This window comes from Microchirus variegatus, assembly GCF_963457635.1.
Source record: "Microchirus variegatus genome assembly, chromosome: 2".
NCBI classification, from domain to species: domain Eukaryota; kingdom Metazoa; phylum Chordata; class Actinopteri; order Pleuronectiformes; family Soleidae; genus Microchirus; species Microchirus variegatus.
In genome coordinates this window covers 24,912,819-24,934,438 of record NC_139803.1, presented here as the reverse complement: position 1 = coordinate 24,934,438, position 21,620 = coordinate 24,912,819, and the positions used below count along the sequence as shown (strand labels likewise).

The window sequence follows — 21,620 nt, the reverse complement described above, 5'->3', positions numbered from 1 at the left end:
TGACACAGCAGTCACTTAAAGTGATAATGGCAGATTACAATGCAACCGATCCTTTACAGTTGGATTCTTTTTATTCAATAAATACGTCATAATTGTATCGTAATATTGCTGAGAATAAAACCCTTACTAACTCATGCAGCCTTTCAATACTAAGACATAGTAGAAATAAAGCTGCATTGTAACAATGAAAACTAAAGTGGAAGAACAGAGTTACTAAAAATCACATTCTGACCTTAGCAAGACTTTGTTGGAAGTATATGTTCTGGTAACAGATGTCAGAGCGGACCCTCAGGACCCTAGCCTGTCATCGCAGGGTAGACATTTGGGGAAGGGTTGGGGGCAGCTAGGTTAATCTAGGCTACGCCAGTTGAGGGAGGGGTCACAGTTCACTGTGTATGCCCCGTTGCTTTAGCACTGGCTGACAGGCCACAGGAGTCTGAAAGTCCATGATGTACTGGCATTTGCTGGGCTCCTTCACCGATTGCAAGGCTGTCTCTGTTCCGCATGTCAGTGTGACCTAGAAACGCACAAAGAGAGAAAAGTTGAGGTGGTGTGGGGAGAAGAGTGTTGTTAGGCTGTGTAAAGAGCCAAGGCAGAGCGGGGGGTTGATGGAAGACACTATCCTACCTCTTAAGACAGTATGTTTAGATTACTTATATAATAAAAAAAACTCACAGCACGCGACACACTATCAACTAACCACTAGTAAAACCTAAACTCACCAAATACTAATGAGCTGAAAGGGGAAAGATATCACCACTTAGCATAGCCGACGCAGACACACTTCATTCATTCGGGGTGCTGGTGTCGTGTCATCATCTCAGATGTAACTACTGTATCTGTTCCTCAAGTTGCCCAGTTATTCTCATGTCCTGCTCTCTAAAATAAGCCATCCGTTTGTGTATAAACTCTGGAGAAAGTTTGCAACGATGAAGTCTGCTAACTAGTCCGCTAGCTTAAATGCTAACACGTCTGCTCACAGCAGATCACTGAGATCAGCGGCGGCATGGCCAGAAGCCTCTGTCTTCGGTAAGAAGTACAGCCACAATTTAGTTCACCTGCGTATTTTCCTTTTCCATCTTCATTTAACGGTGAACACGCACAGCTTCTCGAAGCACAGGAGCAGTGAGGAACCTCGGCAGGTGCAGCTGCATATTCAGTAGCCATGTGTTTTCTCTGTGACCAGCAGCCGATTGGTCACCACACCCTAACTAGGAATCGATTAGCAGTGATCAAACAACCCCAGTTCAAATACAAAGTTTATGGTTTTAAGACCCACAATACTGTGTGATTTGAAGTGGCTTCTTCGAAACTTCAGCCTGCACGATTTAAAAAAAAAAAAAAATGAAAATCCCTGATTTTGAAAAAAAAAAAAAAAAAAAAAAAAAAGTTGGCAGCATTATGTACAGACTCAGTCTTTACACAGTGGAGTGGTCATTGCACACATATTCCGGTCTCTCCTCAAATAAATCACACAATACAGTTTCATTACTACCTTTTCTGCAATGAGAGCACAAGAACCAAAGTGTGGCTGTAACTGTGGGACATTATGGGACATCACTGTTGTTGACAACACGTGTGAACAGAACAGGGCAGAGGAGGATGTGATTACCACGCTCATGTCATTTAATCTGTAACTTTGACACCCTCTGTAAGAGACTGGAGAGGGAAAAACAACTTATTTTACTTCCAGGGGGTTTCCATAGCAACCCCTCACATCATACTGCACCCAGTACAGACAATCCCTCTGGCGAACAAAAGCACCTAGTTAGGGAGAGCGATGGAAACTTGACAGGTATTACTGTGCTGAGTCTGGTACAAGTGGTGATTTGGTTTTACTTTGATTAAAAATGGAGGCATGTCACATGATGAAACAAAGCATTCACTCATTTGTATGTTTATAATAATTGTTGATTCAACTTTGACTTAAAAATGATTTTGGTTAGGTCAAACCAAGTTAATGAAAGACACGACAGAGTTGCATCATGGGAAAGGTAGGATAAAGGTGTTAAGCACCAGATCTATAGTTAAAAAAAAAGGATTTCCTTTTTTAAATGTGTATGTCCAATTAACTCGTGGCATAACTCTGTCTTAGAATAAATAAGCACAAATAATGATTCTACTTACTTCTCCTTCTACGTACTCATCCGCCACAGCTACAGCTAAACTCACTGCTCACATGTAACAGCAACAGTCCAGCAGTTCGAATTCAATTAATAAATGAAACAGTTGAGTTCACTCTTCCCCCGTGGACTTGAGATACACTGCACACTGCTTGAATTTGGATTACCTTGATATCCACCAGTGAAACAATACATCACTGGTGCCACTAGTCAAGTATAAAGAGAGAAGTGTGTTTTAGAGCAGAAAGAGAGAGCACTACCCAAAGACGAGGTTCAGCATTTCAAATATAATGAGCGTTGACTTCTGACGAGACTTCATTTATGCCGACTGCACATGGTTAGAAGGTCGCATCAAAGGAATTCAGTTTAGTCTTTTCAGAGGGGGGCCTCTGGTTGGTATGAATACATTCGCCAACGACATTCACTGGACTCTGATATGAAGAGAGAGGGCCAGGCAAAGAAAATGAGATGATTAAATGCACTCCATTTTTTAACTGAGCAAATTCTAACATGAAAATTATAAATGACAGACACAGACACGGCTGAGGGAGGTGGCCAATCCTGAAGAAACAGAGCGAATGAGAGGGGGAAAGCTGCAGGAGAACGCAGCATTAACCATAAAGAACAAGAATAAGTTCTCATTTTGCTGTAAACTGGTTTCACTGGAAATCGTTCTGTTGAATAAGTTGTGCATTTGTAAACAGTTGACTGTGTTTTGTAGATAATCCAGAATATCTAGGAAACTGTTTCTGGAAAAACAAGGTGCTGTATTTTTTTACTGACAGTGAGCACCTCATATTAAACTGTAAACTATATCATTTTGGCAGCACAAACTCTCAGAGGGAATCGCTCAAAAGCTGCTCCTAGCACACCAAACTACCATAAATGATTATTTGTTACCTCAGATGAAACAGTATTTTATCAGTGAAGAGAATTAAATTATTTTTCATATAACTCAATTGATACAAACCTCATATATGACTGTTAGAAAAGTTACAAAGTCAGAATATTGTCCATTTCAGTAACACTGTCGGTTCAACAACAGCTTTTAGCTCAGAATAAAACCACAAATGAAGCTCGACACTTCAAAGAATTCTCACAATGGCTTGACAGTAGCTTTACATTTTGACATATTATAAGTGGCTGGAATTAATTATGTGTGAAACTCTTCTGTTAAATGATGATATGGAAATTATGCTAAAATTATATTATACATTTATCACAAAAACAGCAGTAGCCATCATTTAAATACAAGCTTTCAAGTTTAAAACCAGACCTGCAAGGCTATAGTGAAGTAGAAATAAAGAGAACATGTCAAAATGACAAACAATTATTATAAAAACATTTTGTTTTCAGACAATGTATGTCTTTATTTACTTTAATTGAACAGATTTTGACAGTGAAATTGAATTGCCTGTGACTGACTAGTGAATAAAAACTGGTTCAGGGACGTGAGAGGAGAGAAACGCAGCAAGATGACAACATAAATATAGAAGGCAATACGCTTAATACAGCATTTGTCATCACAGTAGGAAAACAATGAAAAAAGGAGCAGAACAAACAAAGGGAGGCATCTTTCGAAAAATATGATATTAAACAAGAAAAACTCTGCAGTTAAGAAGCGAATGACAAAAGATTGCGTTTGGCCTGTAATTTGGCTTGGGTATTTGATGGTTCCTTATTTATTTCTTTTCTAGAGTTTTAAAACAAGGATTGGGATGCAAAAGCCACAACACGAATACATGGCTTTTGCAGCTTTACTATTAGGAAGCAGAGGAACGGGCTGAATGGAAGACCAAGAAGCAGTGCTTGATGGGGGGGCAGCGGCACTGTCCGATACGCAGTACCGACACTTCTTAAGTTTACCGATTTGAGTATCGGCACTTCTCGCGAGATGACACTGCGGTAATTTGGATTTCTGTTGTCAAATCAGCCGCTCCTATATGTGAAGAGCGCTGATGTTCCTCCTCTATGCTACATTTATTGAAATGGTTCAAACCAAACAGTTCAATATTTTCTAAATTAAGTCTTATCAACACCAAACACATCGTACTGAAAAGAATACAGTCGCTCACCTTGTTTTTGTATTGTTCGTCTTGCACATTTTCTTTGCATATATACTTGGATTTCCTTTGCTTATTTCTATCTTTCTTCTCTGTCTAATTTGTTGTGATGTTTGCCTGCTGTAACAATGCACGTTTCCCCATATGGGGGAAGAATAAAGGAATATCTTGTCTTATTTTATGGTATTGAAAATAATTGACATTTTTACGAGTTAGTTTATGCTTTCAGTTTTATTGGACTTAACGCACAAGTAGTATGAAGTACCACAACTTGTATTAGTGGTTTATGGTTTCAATTTTATTGGACAAACTTTATATACTTCATGCATGAGTAGTATAAAGTACTTTTACTGTGTACATTAAGTGCCAGTACTCAGAATATTAAATTAAGAAGTGCCGGTACTGCGTAGTGGACAGTACCGGCATGTTCTGTGTGAGCGTGTTAATATATGTTTATATGCACGCACGCACACACGCACGCACACACGCGCGCACACGCGCACGCACACACGCACGCACACACGCACGCACACACGCACACACACACACGCACACACACACACAGTACTTACTGTGGCACTGCGTGATCCTCCTTGCCAGCAGGGTTCTCCATTTTCATAAACCATCTGACTGTACTGGCTCTTTGGTGCTCCTGCCCACATCCCCCACATCCTAAAAATGTAAGAAAAACAAATAATAAACAAAATATATAATACTATTTTTCTTGTAAATGACAAATTGCTTGCGTTATGTCTTTTTGTAAGGCCAAATAAAAATGTGTAATTTTCTTTTATAAACAATTGGGACAATTTGAGCAAAGAAACACCACTGGGCAGGTTTTTTTTGTTTTTTTTTATGAGAAGCACTCTCTTCCAGGAAAAACTAAAAAGTTGGCAAGATGGCCAGTTTGGCACTTCTCTCTTTTGGTTCGTGGCCTTCTTCTCTTCAACAATGGAGGGGAAATATTAATTACAGTTTTGTCAGAGTTAAAGCAGCAACACACAAGGGAACAGGAAGAGAAAAAAACAATGCCAGTGAAGAAGCCCATCTTCTGCCCAGTGCAAGCTCATTACGTTCTCACAGAATATTTCAAAGGGAATAAGGACAATCAAAGCAGTGCCAGTGGAAACTGTCCAGCACAGCACTGACAGATGTCATTTGATTAGACTTTCAGCAGCTTAATGTCCTCTGATCTTTTGTTGACCTTGAGCAGCCTCTTTGAGGTGGTGTACATAGTAAGGCTGCTAGGATCTTTGTAAAACATTGTAATCCTGTTGGAGAGGTGAATAACTTAGTGAAACATGTTTTTTCACCCTTAACTGGTTTGTCATGGCAATTAAATCCATCTTTTTATTTTAGAAACATGCAAAGTAAATAGAAAAACAACCCTGACAACATTTCATGGCCCTTTTCTTTTTATGAATGGCTTATCAATTATATGCTTATCATTCTAAATCAAGATCAACTAAAGGCTATGAATAAAACTTAACTTTTAATATGCCTAAGTGCTTTTCCTATCCACTGCACAAGCACAACACTTGATCAATGTCCTTGAACATCGACATTTCCAAAAAGGTTTAAAGTGGTAAGATCTCGTCTTGCCTCTGAGTACTACATAGTGTTAGTTACATAGTGTTGTCAAAGGACAACATATTAAAAAGTAGCCTTTCTGGCTGACCTACATGTTGTCAGAGACAACAATAAAGACAAACAAAATACATTCATTGTTGCATTAGTTAATTTGCCTGACTCTAGCATCGATTTAGATTGGTTGGTTATGGTCAACGGTATTTTGATTGTGGTGGTCAATTCACAACGTCCAGTTTTAGGATTAAAATAAATAAATAAATAAGGAAGCGTTTTGACACTGTAGGAAAGATCTATGCTCTTGTGTTTTCTCTACTTACATCTTTACGAGTCATGTTGAAGTTCAATTCTTGTGATAAGGTTTGTGCATTATCATGTTGCTTAACAACAAACCAGTTAGGCCATATTAATGAAGCACTCTAACAATAGATAAAATAGAAATAGAAAAAAACAACAACATTCTACTCGGTTGTGTTCTGGTAATATCAATAACAATGTACCTTGTTTGAAGGCATTTTTTTCCCCCTCATTTGACCTTCAATAGGGAAAACATGGAGATCTCATGGATTTTAAAAGCACTTTTATTGACACAGTCACAGGTCCCCCAGTGTGTTTTTTTCTGCTGTTCATGATGTGCACAGCTTATTTAAGATACCTAAATGGGTCACTCAGAGGTGAATTGCTCACACAAGTGGAAGCCGGCTGGGCCTGAGCGTCTCGCCTTTTCCCCCTTCCAGCTTGTTTGATTGGGTTTTAGCACTCTGTTAGCACCAGGAGGCCCTCAAATGGATTGCTGTCAGGGCCAGCAGAGATGGTAAGCAGAGACGTGACAGTGCTTTGGCTCTTGCTTCTACTTGACCAGCAAACCCTTGCACATCACCTCCTACGTTGCAAACCCCATCCCCAGACACACCTCATTCCCACACCTCACCTTCGTTCACTTGATTCTTTAATCTCTATTCACACTCCGTCAGCCCTCCTGAGCCCCAGGGGGCAGCGTCGGCCCTGTCAATTAGGCTCGAGTTATCACCGAGATGTGGCCAAGACACTCGAGTCATTTGGACACACAGGAATCACAAGATGGAATCTTGTATTGACAGATCATTCCATGCCATAATACTTTCTTGCACTATTGCACTTGCAGGTATTGGCTTATTACCAGAATAGATAGGTATTTACACCTACACAATGGACATTATTACTTAATTTTACAGCATTAACATGACTATATGGTATTCTGACTCTGTGACAGACGATATAGCACATCTCGAATGTGCAAAAATAGGCCCCCTGACACAATGACAACTTCATTTTCTCATCCAATTTATCATTGTTTGGTTTTAAGCTGCAGCCATGATACACATGATGCTCACTTGCAGCAGCAGGGCCAGTCTCCTTAAATTATCTGGGTTACTGTATATATTTTCTTCATGTTGACTGAACTGCAACACCTGCTTTCTGCAGCCAAGCTGGAAACATAGCTCGCTTGCCCAGCTCACACCCAACATTACTATTCAGTACACTGATTTCCAAGGGTAGAGGAAGGAAAGCAGACACATCTTAAATTCAGTGAAACACAAGAATGAAAGTGATTAAAATATGTAAAAAGATTATCATGGGCAGGGCAGAGTAAATCCCTTCTTAGCTTTTGTGGAAATACATTTCTGACCACATGGAGACAGATCAGAAACAGATTTCCTTTTAATTATTTATGGCGGGAGATATTAAACATGTGCTACTTTAAGACTTATAATGTTAAGAATTGTATTTACATATATCTGAGCTATGACTCATTCTTTGTCTGGCCTCCGATAATGCCATGAAATGCACTTTGCAGCGCAGATAAACCTGTAACAGCAGCATATCTTACCAGCTAAACCCATTATCCGTGCATTTACTTTGCATTGTGAATGAGATGGTGGACCTAGGCGATCTAAGCCTCTGACTGCGCACATTAAGGAGTCAATTCCATTTAATTTCTTGTCTGAACTTACAAAGGTGTGATACAGATGGAAGTGTGATTTAATTACATCAAGTAGCAACAACAATACCATTAAAATGCAGTTTTAGCTGCTTGAGACCTTTGGTGTTCTGCGAGTCTAAAGAGCAGGTAAAATGGTTCTGAAATATGGTCTCAGAATATTGTCTTTTTTTTTTTTTACCTAATCCTCATTAGGAATAATTAGTGTTAAAAAAGCTGATTAACTTCCTTTTCTTCGTGTGATAATGGCTTTAGCCGATATAAGCTCCTCTTATTTCTTTAAAAGGATGTGGTCGCCACTCGGCAGTGATTCTGTTTTAAACTTCACAGCAGCGCTAATCCTTATGCCTTGAGTGATAAATCCAGAAGATCCGCCCCTAATCTTGCTCAACACTGAGTGGAGAATTATCCCCTCTGATATAGTCACAAATCAACCTTTCATAAGTAATTATCATTTAGACAACTCGACTCTGGTGTTAAAACACGCTGCATGCACTGAGTGGGGGGAGCGATCTGGGCCAAGAAATGTGAATTTGTGTGATGCATGTCTCTGTGATTGTGAGTATGTTTTGAGACCCTGGGCCTTCACTGGAGACAAATTGGATGAACAAAACCACAGGCAGAAAAGAACACAGTAGTTACCCTGTGTCGTCTCTGTGTCTATAGCTTTCTCTAGCAAAGAAAACTGCCTTCAGCACTTTCTTTGTGACAATAGAAATGGCCAAAAAATTTACTCTATGTATAGGACTTATCTTATAACAAGTAAAGAAGCTCTAAAATATAATTACTTTATAAATTATGGACAATTATTTATGTCTTTTAAATCAAATTTGATATAACATAACATAAGCAAGTGGATAAATTAAAAAAAAAAGGTGCACTAGTAGTGAAATGATGAAAAATGATACATAGCCCTAAAGGCAAAAGGGGTGTAAGAAAATATTTATTATGCACTAAAATGTCACAATATTTCATGGTGTGATACTTAATTGTTTGAAAGCACTGTGTATCCATGTCAATATTCTTGTCAACAGTTTTCTGACAGTGGTTTTGTGTTGTACTAAAGGCTCCAAGCTCTAGTTGACAGCAGGATTTTTGGCCAATTCGCTCTCCCACTCCACTTCCACTTCCTGCTTTTAAGATAAAATGCTATTTTATTATGGGAGTTTTTCTTGAAACTGAATATTTTTGGGGGGTGAAATATTTTGTAGAATCCCAAAATATCGTATCGCAATATGTATCATATTGCCAAATGCTTGTCAATACACAGCCTTAACAGGCAGATCCTCTCACTCCCTTGTTAATAAAGAGAATTAAGCAAAGCCACTCATACACACACCAATTTGCAGCATCTGTCAAAGATCGGATAAGCCAGCACATGATTAGATTACATGTAAATACTTCTCTACCCATCAGCCTCTGAATCCTAACCTTGTGCATTACTAATGACATACAGTACCTGTGTTAAGATGGTGTAACGTCTGTACTTATTACTGTCACCTTCCCACCGTAGAATCCACTCATTAGCTGCCACTGCAATGAATTATAGCTCACAGCCAGGCTTTTTCACTGCTTTAACAAGGGGTCTGGAGCAGCAAGTTAGTCCCCTCACTATGCTGTTAACGTGCTAATCATTTACACCATGAGGCACGGCGCTGCACTGGCAGGTAGAGAGAGAGGGAGAGAGAGCAATTTGGAAGACCCTGCTTAATTTGGATTCTGTGAAGCAGCGCTACACACACACACACGCACACACACACACACACAGGCAGACACAGAAAAAGAGGCCCCATTCTTATAGCCAAGAAGGAGCAAGCATTGCTAACCTCTGCCACTCAAGTAAGGTCACCAATCAGAGAACGGCATTCTGAGATGAGCCCAGGCACTGTCATTACCGTGCCAGCCACTGGTGCTCCTACCACCCATTGTGCCCAGCGCCTTAATAAATAATTCATACGTGTTGGAACATGTGAAGGGCACACGCTCAGCCAGGACTTTGCTTTCACAGGCTGATATACAAAAAAAAAATATTTTATACTGTTTTATTCATTTCATGTATTTCTAGGGGTTGCCAGATAGTTGTGGAAAAAGGTTAAAAATCTTATTTATATGTATGTTTAAAGTAGGAAAGGTTTTTGCATTAAACTGCGTGTACCAGTGATGAAATCTGTTTTACGGCGAAGGTCGAATGTGTTCATGAACAAAATAAACAAAAAATTATAATTTTGCCATGACCATACAAAGCTTGCTGTCAGGCAAGATGGAGAGATGGCTTTTCAAAAAAGGAAGAAAAAAAAAGACGGAAAGAACAAAAGAAAAACAGTCTTCCAGCTCAAGAACAACAAGAATCAGATTGGCTGTCTCAAGATGTCTCTCCTCCTGATAATCCAACAGCAACAACATAATCTGGGAAACAAATGGCACCAGTACCAGCAGAGCCCAGAGCTCACACTGCACAGCACAAATGTCAAGCCGACTTTCTGCAATATGGATTTACATGCCTCGGGGAAGACTGGAACATGTGCACGACAAGTGTGACTCGGTTGAGCATCACAGACTTTAGCAGATACATAATATCAATAAATCTTTTGCATGTCAACTGCTGAAATGACAGTAAAATTCTGGCTTTTGTTTTGTAGGCCAGTTTTCTTGAATGCAGCACATGAACCCGAATTATTACTCCAACACTTTTGAGTATAACCTACATGGTGCTGCATTAACACTGAGACGATTTTTATGTGCGGTTATGGAAAAAAATTCAGGGTGCATATTTTATCAACAACTCCTGACACATATGAATCAAGGCTGATGTCAAACCCAAATCAGTATTCTGTTAACAGCTCACTTGTGCCTCATTAACGAGTGGGCTAGATGTTGCCATGGTTACCCAACAGAAAGGCCATCGGGGGTTCACAGTGTCAACTCCTCCCACCCTCCACTGCCGACTATTTTAACCCTCTCCTCAGACACACAAGATTGTCACAAAGTGTGGCAACATAAATATACATAAATAGACATGGCGTGTTCTATATTAGTGTGTTACATGACTTCCTGACTGACTGGACTGGTAAACCATGGTCTGCTCTCCTTGAGTGTTGGGCATTAAGCGTCTGCAATGTTCCCAGGTAAAGAGGGCCCCCTCTTTTTGCTAATGACACTCCAGCGAATGACCTTGACAGCTTGAAAATGAGCCCATTAAGTAGAACACTTAAATGTATAATTATGCACTTGTTCTGGTGGAACTGGTGTTACTTTGTGGGTTAAATTATTACGGCTCAGATAAGGTGGAAAAGCATAATAATAATAAAATAGATACATTTAAAAAACGGCTATCAAAACAATTAAGGGCCTCAACCGGCTTTGATATGAACAGATGAAAGGAAGCATCACTCAAAACTCATTCAGCAAAGCAGTGGAGAGTAAAGCAACAAGCAGCCATTAGTCTTTTTACTGAAAAATAATGTGTGTGCTTGTTATCATTGTGACAGTTTAATGAAAAATGTAATCAGGAGAGCAAGATAATCTAGATTATGTATGAAGAACTGGAGCACTGTGTTTAACTTTTATGGGCTGCTTGTACAATGAAAATGCACATAAATAATAAAACCTATAACATCTATAGAAAAGAAAAAGACGGTTCCGTCATGAATACATAGCAAGTATAGTACTGGATGGAGACATCACACATTCACTGCAATTCTTCATTATTTATTCGAATACCCAGTAGCTGCAACTTAGGCAGCCAATACTCACACAAAACAAGATATGTAATGTGTAACACACAGAAAAAACTATTTGTTACAAACTACTCAAACAAAGGTGTGTTTTTTTTTTTTTAATTTGCTTCTAAATCTAATCTAAATGACATGGAATGGGGCGGTGGATGTTGAAACATTACAGAACTAGTGTAGTTAGTTTAGTTTATAGTTATATGCATTAAAAGTAGTGCTGGGCCATAAACGCCGGTAACGCCATTAATGTTAGCATGACACGTGTCCATGACGACTGACTGGAAAAAGGCACGTGACATATTAACCTGACTCCCGATTGTGAAAATGAGTCTCTAAAGTAACCCAAATGTTCGTGCCGTGTCACCCGAGTCCAGGCACTGTTTACCAGTTAGCTCCGTCACCTGCGTTAGCTCCTTTAGCGCACCTACAGTGGAACTGGAGCGGTCTGTTTATTAAACGAAAAGAGCAGCGCTACAAATAACCAGCGCACTGGGTCAACGCGTGCCTTTTTCCGGTCAGTTGTCATGGAAACGTGCCATGTGTAAATGCCGTTAACGGCACAACCGGCCCAACACTAATTAAAAGTACAGCGTACAGTCCCTCTAATCACAAAAAGAACATAAATAGTCAATAAAGTAAAAATTAAATAAATAATCGATAAATAAATCCAAAGGAAATAGCAGTAGCTGTTTTTCAAATAACCTGTCAAACACTATGACATCGACTTTAGTAAGACAAGAGCATAGAGCACGTAACTTATCAAACCTTGAAGCAGGAGTACAGCAGTACAGGACCACATCGGGTGCAATGTCCATTTCTTAAGGTGTCTAATAAAGTGGATGTTAAAACTGCCTGGAAAATTTACTTAGCAGATTTTAGCCGGCGACTGCCCACCCCTAAGTCAGGCTATTCTGTCAAGAGGTGTTGAACTGTGTTATTTCCTGATTCAATCTCGGGTCGATTTTCAGTTTCTTTGTGCTCATTTGTAACCTGCTCGAGTCGGAGCAGTTTCACAGTAATAATCTTACAGCTCCCTTGTGATCGCTGTGCAATAAAATGGCCACCAATCGAGATAATTACCTACAGTAATTTTCTCCTGTTTATACATGCGCAGCCAGAGCAAAAAAACTGCAAGTGAGCAGTAATTAATCTTCGACGGAAAAAGGACATGATATATTTTCCATCAAACCATCACTCCTATTTATACCTTTAAAGATTTAAGTTAGCTTAATGACAAATTGACCGTTACTGATCATGTATACATATTTTTTATTTTACTATGTCTACAGAGCAGAGTCTGCATGCTTGCTAATTAATTTGCACAGCTGGATCAGTTGAGCTGAGGCCACTGAAAGGAGTTTGACAGCCTGGAGGCACCCACAGCTTTGCACCTCTTTCTCTCAGTAACTGAGGATTTTCTGTTACAGTACTGAGAAAAAGTCTTAGACCACCATTAGATTTGTGGTTATAGCAACGCTATAATGACCATAGTATAATTCTATTTCTTCATCACCTTACTGGAACACATCCAGACAATATGGAGAAAAAAACATCTTCTACAGGTGAAAGTGTCAAAACCTGTGTTTCTCCAACTATTTCATGTGGAGAAACATCTCCTGAAAGGTTAAACTCATGTACAGCTTGCATATAAGACCAGCTTTCAATCACATCATTCCAATCCAAATGCCAAAAATCATAGAATTTGACAGACATTAAAAACAAACAAAGCTGCTGGAGCCCTATGACTTGTTCACAGTACTGTACATTCTGGGGATCTTTTATTTAGAGCAATACGAAAACTGCATAGTGCAAAAAACAATATAGGGTCACAAGCCTGGCAGCCTGTGGGAGAAAGTGTTATCCTACATGTGTAGAAGGCTAAAAAAAAACAGTCAGATCTGTAAAAAGCATACGTATGTCTACAGTAAAAACGCTGCAAACAGCCAACCTATTTGTATTTTTCACGGTGGCCAGAACATCCCACTCTCTCTGGGGTTGCTCTTTACTGTCATTTTTTTTCCAACTGCCTGGCTCCATCGCAGTGGGCATATGCAGTCATTCACTGAGGTTTCAATGTTGCTAGGCTACCTTGCTTCTCCACTGTTTGCCGTTTGAAAATCTACTGTTCAATAAAGCAGTTCTAGGGAGACCTGTGGGTTTGAATACTGAGTAATGTGAACCTGCAGGAGTAACTGACAATACTAATTAGCTTTTTGTTTCTTTTAAGTTTCACAATACCCTTTTCTCTTTTTTCTCCCCCCTCCACTAAGTTTGTGCCTTCCTCTACAACCAATGTATTTCCGTCTATCAGAGGATCCATAAATTGAAAAATCAATAACCTACATTTTTTTCCTCTTCTTTTTTAAAGTGTACAGTCTGAGTCATAACCAGAGTGATGACAATCTTTCCTTTGTAGACCTTCCACCTGTTTTTTTAACAGTCTGTATATTTGTGTCTGCCCAGCAGTGTTGAGTTATTATTATTTCTGTTTTGTCTATCTCATTTCCAGCCTTGGATGCTTGGGCGTATTTCAAGTTTGGGCCGTCAAACACAGTGTGTTTCCAAGGTTGAAGGGTGACCACGCAAGCTGCCTACCGGGCTGTGTGCAATTTCAGCACTGCCTTTTACTCTCTCCTTGTGCGCCCTCGATGATGATGAGTGCAGAGCAGTTTGACCTCAGCACAATAGAAGGCCGAGCTCCTTGAACTTTGCAGGAAGACACGCGTCGACCCCCGTGACCCCAGCTGCGTTGCCACCTGATTTCCCAGGAGTCCCTAAACAAAACACATTGGATGACCCTTCAACTGATCCCTTCCTCCTCCACAGCTACATTTGTATCACTCCCACTCTCCTTTGTCTGGAGGAAGATGCATCATAGTAAAATAGTTGTCAGTGTTTTCAAATTTTGGTTTTGTCCAATCACATTTCTACAAACATGCTCCCGATTTTTCTCTTTGTCTACCTAATCTCGGCACCTTTTTTGTCCTAAATGACAAATGAAGTGTAAAATAAACATTTGTTCATATTTCAGTGACATATTTGAATGATTCTGAGTCCAAACCTCTCTGTGTCTCTTATATCTCTACAGCTGGAACCATTTCCATGTATTTATCCTAAACGAACTCTGAAAGCCACATGAATATTTCAAATGCACTCCTGCTCATGATGAAAGGTTATTATGGCCAAGCTCTGTTGTGAAAGCTTTTTTTTGTATGTTTTTTTTTTTGCAGTAAATGTTTTGTATAATAAGCTAATTACTTAATGCTGACAATGTACATCCTGGAGACTTTTAAAAACTTAAATGGATCACAGTGATAGTGAGCTGTGCTGCTGCATGTATTTAAGCTCATTTGAGAGAAATTAAAATGAGATGTTACTGTATATTTGGTGCTGGCTGCTCCAGGCACTCTCTGTTATATATTTGATTGTCCCCTTCAATGACAATCTGTTCACTTTGTTTTTAGTCAGATGCAGACTTTCCGTTTCTGCCCAGGAGAGACTGAAAGTACATTTTGCTTTGTTGTGTGCACCGTCATCATTTTTGCAGTGGTGATATAATGTCACTGCATTCACTTATTTTCCTGTGGTTTACCATTATGGTGTTACTGCTTCAGCAATAACAACATTCAAGTTTAATGTTGCTTTAGATTAAGGCTTACATTTTCTCTGCCTGGACAAAACACCCAACTCTTTCAATCAGCTGTAACCTGCATGAGATAAAATTAATACCACACATGAATGGTTGTAAAGAGCTGCATCAATCTGACTGCTTTAAAGGTCCAGTGTGTAAAATGTAGTTGAAATTGTGTTCACTTGGCAGAAATTGTGGCAAAAATAATGATATAATAAATCCAGATAAGTATACAATCATCTGATTGTATGGATTGTTTTTTTTTTTTCCATTAACCCAGAATGAGCAGTTCAGCTCTACAGGGGCAGCCATTTTGGACATTATGTTTTACAGTAGCCTACAATGGGCATACTCAATGTTTTGAGTTTTTTACGCAAACTGAAGGCTACATAGGTTTGTGCCTATGCGTACCCGTGTACTGTGTGTGCGTCTGTTTTCAAAGTTTACTGTTACTTTAGAGACTCGTTTTAACACATTTTAAACATGACGTCACACCTTATGACGTACATAATACTTCTGTATATGTATTTTACATCACTATCGTTATTATTAGCATAATTGGTATTACCATGTATTGCCTTCATAATGCTACACCAATCTTTACAATAATGCTGTATTTGTCTGCCACATTTTGTGGGCACTTATGCCTCACTGAGGTTCCACTAAATGCAACCTCGTCCAATCTTTGTGATAATGACTTGTGAGAATTTGAAGGGTGCTGCACTTTGGGAAAGTCCTTAGGCAGTGACTGATGAGGTAATATTCTTGGCCATCCTTCCTTGGCTTCATGAACACCCTGTAGGTACTAAGAACAGGGCATAGGCGTTGTTTGGTGTACAGATAAACTGTTTGTCAAGAATGAGTACAGGGTGAAAATTAGACTAAAGGAGTCTTTATATAAAGACTCAATGCACACAGTGTTGTTGAGTCACTGTATTTCATTAGTCATATCTTCACGTCAACAAACGGCAACATACAAAGAGGCTAAAGCTGGAACCTTGACTGCTAATGCATTAGATATATTATAGTACCATGTAATCAGTAGTTGGGAATAAACACACTCCGCAAACAGCAAGTACTGCAAACTTTAAAACACCATTCTTTACTACCACTATACATATGTATATATATGTATATGTATATATTATATGTACACACACAAACACACTTTGGCTGTGATAGTTGTAGAGAAACACATCAATACAACCAAGGCTGGTGGGAAATAAATGTGACATGCTGGTGACAAAGGGTGATCAATGTTCTGTTTAGTATATACTCTGCTCTGTGTGTGTGTTCTTCAGTCAATAGTTTCATATTATGTAAGCTCAGTTAATCACGAGGCGGTAGAGCTGCACTGACCGTATATGCTCCTGCACATTACTGATTGTGTACGTGTGCATTTGTTTGTCTTTTCGGATGGAGTGAATTTTTGTAAACACCATGTTTACTGTCCCGTCATTGTAGGCAGCATGCCTGGTGTGGGCGGGGGCGTGGACATTATGAAGATGGACGACGCTGTCACAGAGGGATGGGGTTTGTCGCAATGCAAGCATTTTCTTCTACTCTGTTATCATTATCGTTGCTGATGTTATTGTTACAATGGCCATTTCGAAAAGCGGTTGAGCTGCTGAGTCTGAAAGGCAGAAAAGCGAAATGGAAAACGGAGACATTGGAATTCGAGAGGTGAATAGGAGTTGTATAATATCTACATTTACAGATAATTGGGAGCATGCAGCATGACTGCTGTGCCTTATGAAATCTTTATGGCACTGTGTGTGGCCACAATATAAGAGCAAGCAGCTACAAAAGAATGTTCCCAGGTTGATTTATTGTTCCTTAAGAACATTTGTATAGTTAATGGTCTAATGCCAACTACGCTGCAAAACCAAGCATGAAGGAAGGTTGGGGCTCAAGGAACAATTGTAACTTTTATGAGCCTTGACGCACTTCACAAACTGAGTGCTGGCCATGAGCCATTATCAGAATCCAGCCGCAACACCATCAATTTAATGCGGAAACGGAACATAACTAATACAAATTGGTCGAAATGATGCAGGCAAGCATTAGCGGTGTCAGTGGCACAGTAGTCACAGCTGCAGCTTCACTTTCATTGGCAGGCCACACATGTTAATGTTGTTTCTCCCTCTCTTCCCCCTTTTTTTGCTCCCTTACGTGTTGGTTGTCCTTTAGGATGCTGGAGCAGGAGTGATAAATGCTGCCGTTTAAATCAAAGCACCCTCCTCTCCCCCCTCACCCCCTCTGGGGAGAAGGAGGATGCCTCCATGCAGATTGATATCAGAGGCCCAGCCATATCCTGCAAGCTCTGACTGATGGTCTGTCTGGATAAAAAATGAACTTTATTCCCAGTGTGCAAGCTATGATTCATGTATCTCCCCTACCCCTCCTTCCCCAAAACCATTTCACGTATACACTCTGGAAACAGTATATAGTACATCATGTAGTGGTGCACCGCCTGGCTACACCCAGAAAATACCAATCAGGTGTTTGTGCTAGGAAAAGATAAAACAAGTGTCAAACCAGCATTTCTCTAAAGTCAATTTGCTGTGGAAAATCAAACATCAAAAACTTCTAATCTTTCTGAGGGATACAGGAGGAGAAGATGATTTCTCTTATTAACATCAGTCATTTTATGTGCACATATTTGAAATCTTTCCCTTGGGTGTTATTTGGCAGCGATTTTGTTCCAAACAGAATTACTACACCATATGAGTCGGAGGCATGTTTTGACCACTGGTTGCATTTGGTCCCTTTGCCCTTCCATACATCCATGAGTGACAGGCAGGCAGAAGCTCTGGGGTCACATGACTCACAGTTAGCATTCTGTTCTTCCTTGTTATTGCTCTAAAAGACATGGTGAAGCATCGCACTTTCCGCTCTAAAAGTGAGTGGGTAGCGTGGGAGGTGGCGGTGCAAAAAAGACAACAGCCCTGTTCAAGAGATCCAATTAATTTGCCATCTAAAAAGCAAAACTATATGTCCAGAGATGGATAATTCCTATTAATTTATAGTTGTTGTCTTACTTCAACCACCAGATGATAAGTCAAGCCAAAAGGCATCGCATCGCAGGAGTCAAAATGTTTTGACACTGCTGAAAATTTCCCGTGGTCATTTAGGCCTTTATATTGTCTCTTCACAAAACAAGTCATTAGCTTATGTGCCTGCACCAAAAAGAACTGCAATCCAGTCCTCCTCTTTGGGAGGAGCTGCCACGAATCATAAAAGCTTTTTTTTCCCTAAAGGGTGTCAATGTCGATGGAATAGCGTTTGCATAATTGCACCCTATAAAAGTGTCGGGTGGCTGACGGTTAAGGCTAATGAGAGAGTGGAACAGGACAGTGAGGCGACATCCCACAATTATCACCTCAAATCTAAAATTCAAAGTGAAGAAGTACAAAACAGAGAAAACAGTGTGATATATAGATTGCTTTCCCTATAGCTGTATGACAGAAGTGTTTATGAAGATGAGAGAGTGGAAAAAGTTGGCGTAATATGTGATTATAGAAGTAAAGATGAGAACATTTTTTGTTTTGTAATTCAGTCAAGTCCATAAAAAACAAGATGACCTATTTGACCAAGAAAGTTACTGTTACAGTTCAGGTAGTGTTTTTGTTGCTTGTCAGTGTATGGACACAACAAATAATAAAAAAAAGCTTGTGAGATCTGAAGATGCATTTCTACAGACAATCAATGGCATCTCTGATAGTACCCAGGTGTTTCGATTCACACCAATGTCCATCAGTCAACACACTCAATCCCAAGAGGATGAAGAAAAAGAAAGCCAGAGCCTAAAGCCCAATTTATACTCCTGCGTAAAGTGCTCTGCGTAGCTACGCAGAGTCCTCTGCGTCGACGCAGAACCTGTCGAAGAGCCTCTGCGTCGTCTCCGGGTGCACGGAATATTTTTTAAGTGTCCGTCACTCCGTCAAGGGACTACGGAGACGGCAAGAGCTGCGATTGGTCCTCAGGACAGGCCGAGCTAAGCTGCTCTGTGCCGGCTCTCAGTGCGCTCCGGGCGTCCTGACAGAGGCGGAGCTGATCCCCGCCGATAACGCCGCTGCCGAACTATAAATACGTCATATCTATACACACACAGCACATGTTTAGACTCTAAATGGCCAATTTCTCGCCTCAAATTATCTTAAAACTGCGTTCCGTGACACAGAAAAGTGAGAAACGGCCACTTTTTCAACAACAACAGGCTTTCTCTCTCTTTCTTTCTCGGACGCCATTGCTCACTGTAGCCAGAAGCACAACAACCTTGCGCAGCGACCCCTACTGATCGGGCGGGAAATTGCAGCGAGTGTCCGTCACCACGACGCAGAAGTATAAATGCTCGAGGCGTCTCCGTGGTGACGCAGACGGATAACGCATACGCAGTCGGAGAAGTATAATGTGGCCTTAATCCTTGAGATGAAACTGAAACCATTTGATTCTGAGGAAATACAACAGCTGCAGTATATGAAACTTGCCCCGTTTGTCATTGATCAAAAGGTATTAAAACTATAATAGACATCTGTTAGCGATTGATCGAAGGTCATATGAAGCCGAACAGATAATGAATAACAATAATAATAAAAAAAAATCAATAGTGCAAATATTGGGTTTAGGATAACTTAAGCACCATAACATTGATTAAAAGAGCTTTCATAGGAGAGCAGTGGTGCTATTTGCTTCAGGTCAGTTCATGAAACTGAGAATTAAAATGTGTCTGTGCTACAAATAAGAATTGAAGATAACCTTTTCTGGCTTTATTGGATGATAGAAGACCAAGGACACCACCATGCATTTCGGATTACATAAAGGTGCCTTCAGAGGAAAAAAGAAGTCCAGCAATTTGCAGCTTTATAAATAAAGATGTGAATATGTTCTGCAACAGATGAAAGATCACACTAAACAGTGGTGAAAAGCACTTTGTGTAAAGCGTCCATCAAAAGTTATGTTGTCTACATCTTGTCCTGGATTATGTTTTTTTTTGTGCATTTCCATTGTACCTCACCTGCACTAACTGGTCACTGTGTGAGGCTTTATCTGTGGAGACAAAGGAGGAGGTGATTGAGGTACTTACCCTAATGAGACCTGTGTTCCTGCAGTGTTCTCTTGCGTGACTTGATTGAAGGGGCACAGGGTATAAGTGTACCTGCGGACGGGAAAAGCAGTTGTACGTCAGCAGTGGAAAAAGCAAACAAACAGTGAAGTGTGTTTTCTTGCCATTTTGCTTACGGTTAAAAAACACAAGCTGAACATTTGTGTATTTATTCTTTGGTAAAGCTGTTCTATGCAACATTTGAACATAAAAACAGAACAAATGTTTTGCAGAATTACAATGTCCCTCCGCTCTATGGGGTGCTTTAGCTGAATTCTGTTTGTTGTTTTGTACTTTTAATCCTCACTTCAACTTTATATTAAATCTCACTGCTCATATCAGGATCATTTACGATGAAAGAATCAAGACTGAAGAAGCCATCCCGCCTGCTCAGTAGCAGTTAGCAAGGTTATTAAAAGCTGTGGAAAGCAAATGCAGAGATTCTCCTCTTCACACATTACATATGTTAGAAAATAGTGGTAAAGGACATGTGGAATTTAATATTTAAAGACCAAAAACAGCTTCTGTTCTCAAACACTTTAACAATATAATTAATCTCAGCAGCAGGAGTAAAAGATCGTGGAGAGGTGATTGGCTCAAACATCTAGGGCTGGTTTGTCTTCTTCAGCAGAATCACCACCAACATTTCAGAGCACCTGAAAACCGGTGGACACTGGACACAGCAAATATGAGTCAATATTGGATTTAGATTTTGTAGGTGAACAGAGACATGTCTCCTTATGAATGGTAATGTTTCTCTGGATGTATTGGATGTATAAAGAATCAACAAATAGGTGGTGTGTTTTCGACTCCTCACAAAAAACACCAACATTCAAAAGCTGCACTTTAACTCAGGCCAATGAAAAACAGATAATTACATTAAATCGAGTAAAACTGGGAATAAAGACAGGTTTTTTTTAATTATGAGCAGAAATACTAAGCAGTGCGACTCTACGCTTAGTGGTTACCCATCGAATGGGAAGACTGACAAGGATCCACCCACAGATCCTCAACCAGGGCAAAGTGGAGGATGGGGAGTTAACAATTAGCATAGACCATCACTTATGCACTTGCCAGGGATAGTACTGAAGAAGAGGCACGATCACTAGCACCAGTAACAAACTGATCAAAGACCTTTGTGCTGAACCCGACAGGTGGAAAGGCAGTCAGGCTTTTTTCCTTGACATTGGAACCATTACACTGACTGCAATAAAAGAGCAGAGAATGCCCAGACAACCAAAACGAGAGAGGGAGAGAGAAAAGAGATAGAGAGAGTGAGAAAGTGCAGGGTGGAGCAAAACAAAAGGCTGTAGTGTAAGTCAGAGGAGGGATTAAAAAATGTATGAAAGAAACACAACATGAAAGAAAATGAACAGAAAAGAGGGTTATTGGGAAAGAAC

The 21,620-nt window shown here is 39.9% G+C and overlaps 1 protein-coding gene across 1 annotated transcript in view; it reads right to left on the bottom strand.

The window, feature by feature from the left end:
• Positions 1 to 379: 379 nt before the first annotated feature.
• Positions 380 to 21,620, bottom strand: part of LOC310938249 (glucosidase 2 subunit beta-like) — a gene marked incomplete at both ends in the record, with an annotated part of 121,327 nt that continues 100,086 nt past the window's right edge. The window contains 3 exons of the mRNA XM_083902738.1: positions 380 to 517; positions 4,759 to 4,858; positions 20,203 to 20,274. Coding sequence (XP_083758864.1) covers positions 380 to 517; positions 4,759 to 4,858; positions 20,203 to 20,274 — 310 coding nt within the window. The remainder of the gene's footprint in view (positions 518 to 4,758; positions 4,859 to 20,202; positions 20,275 to 21,620) is intronic.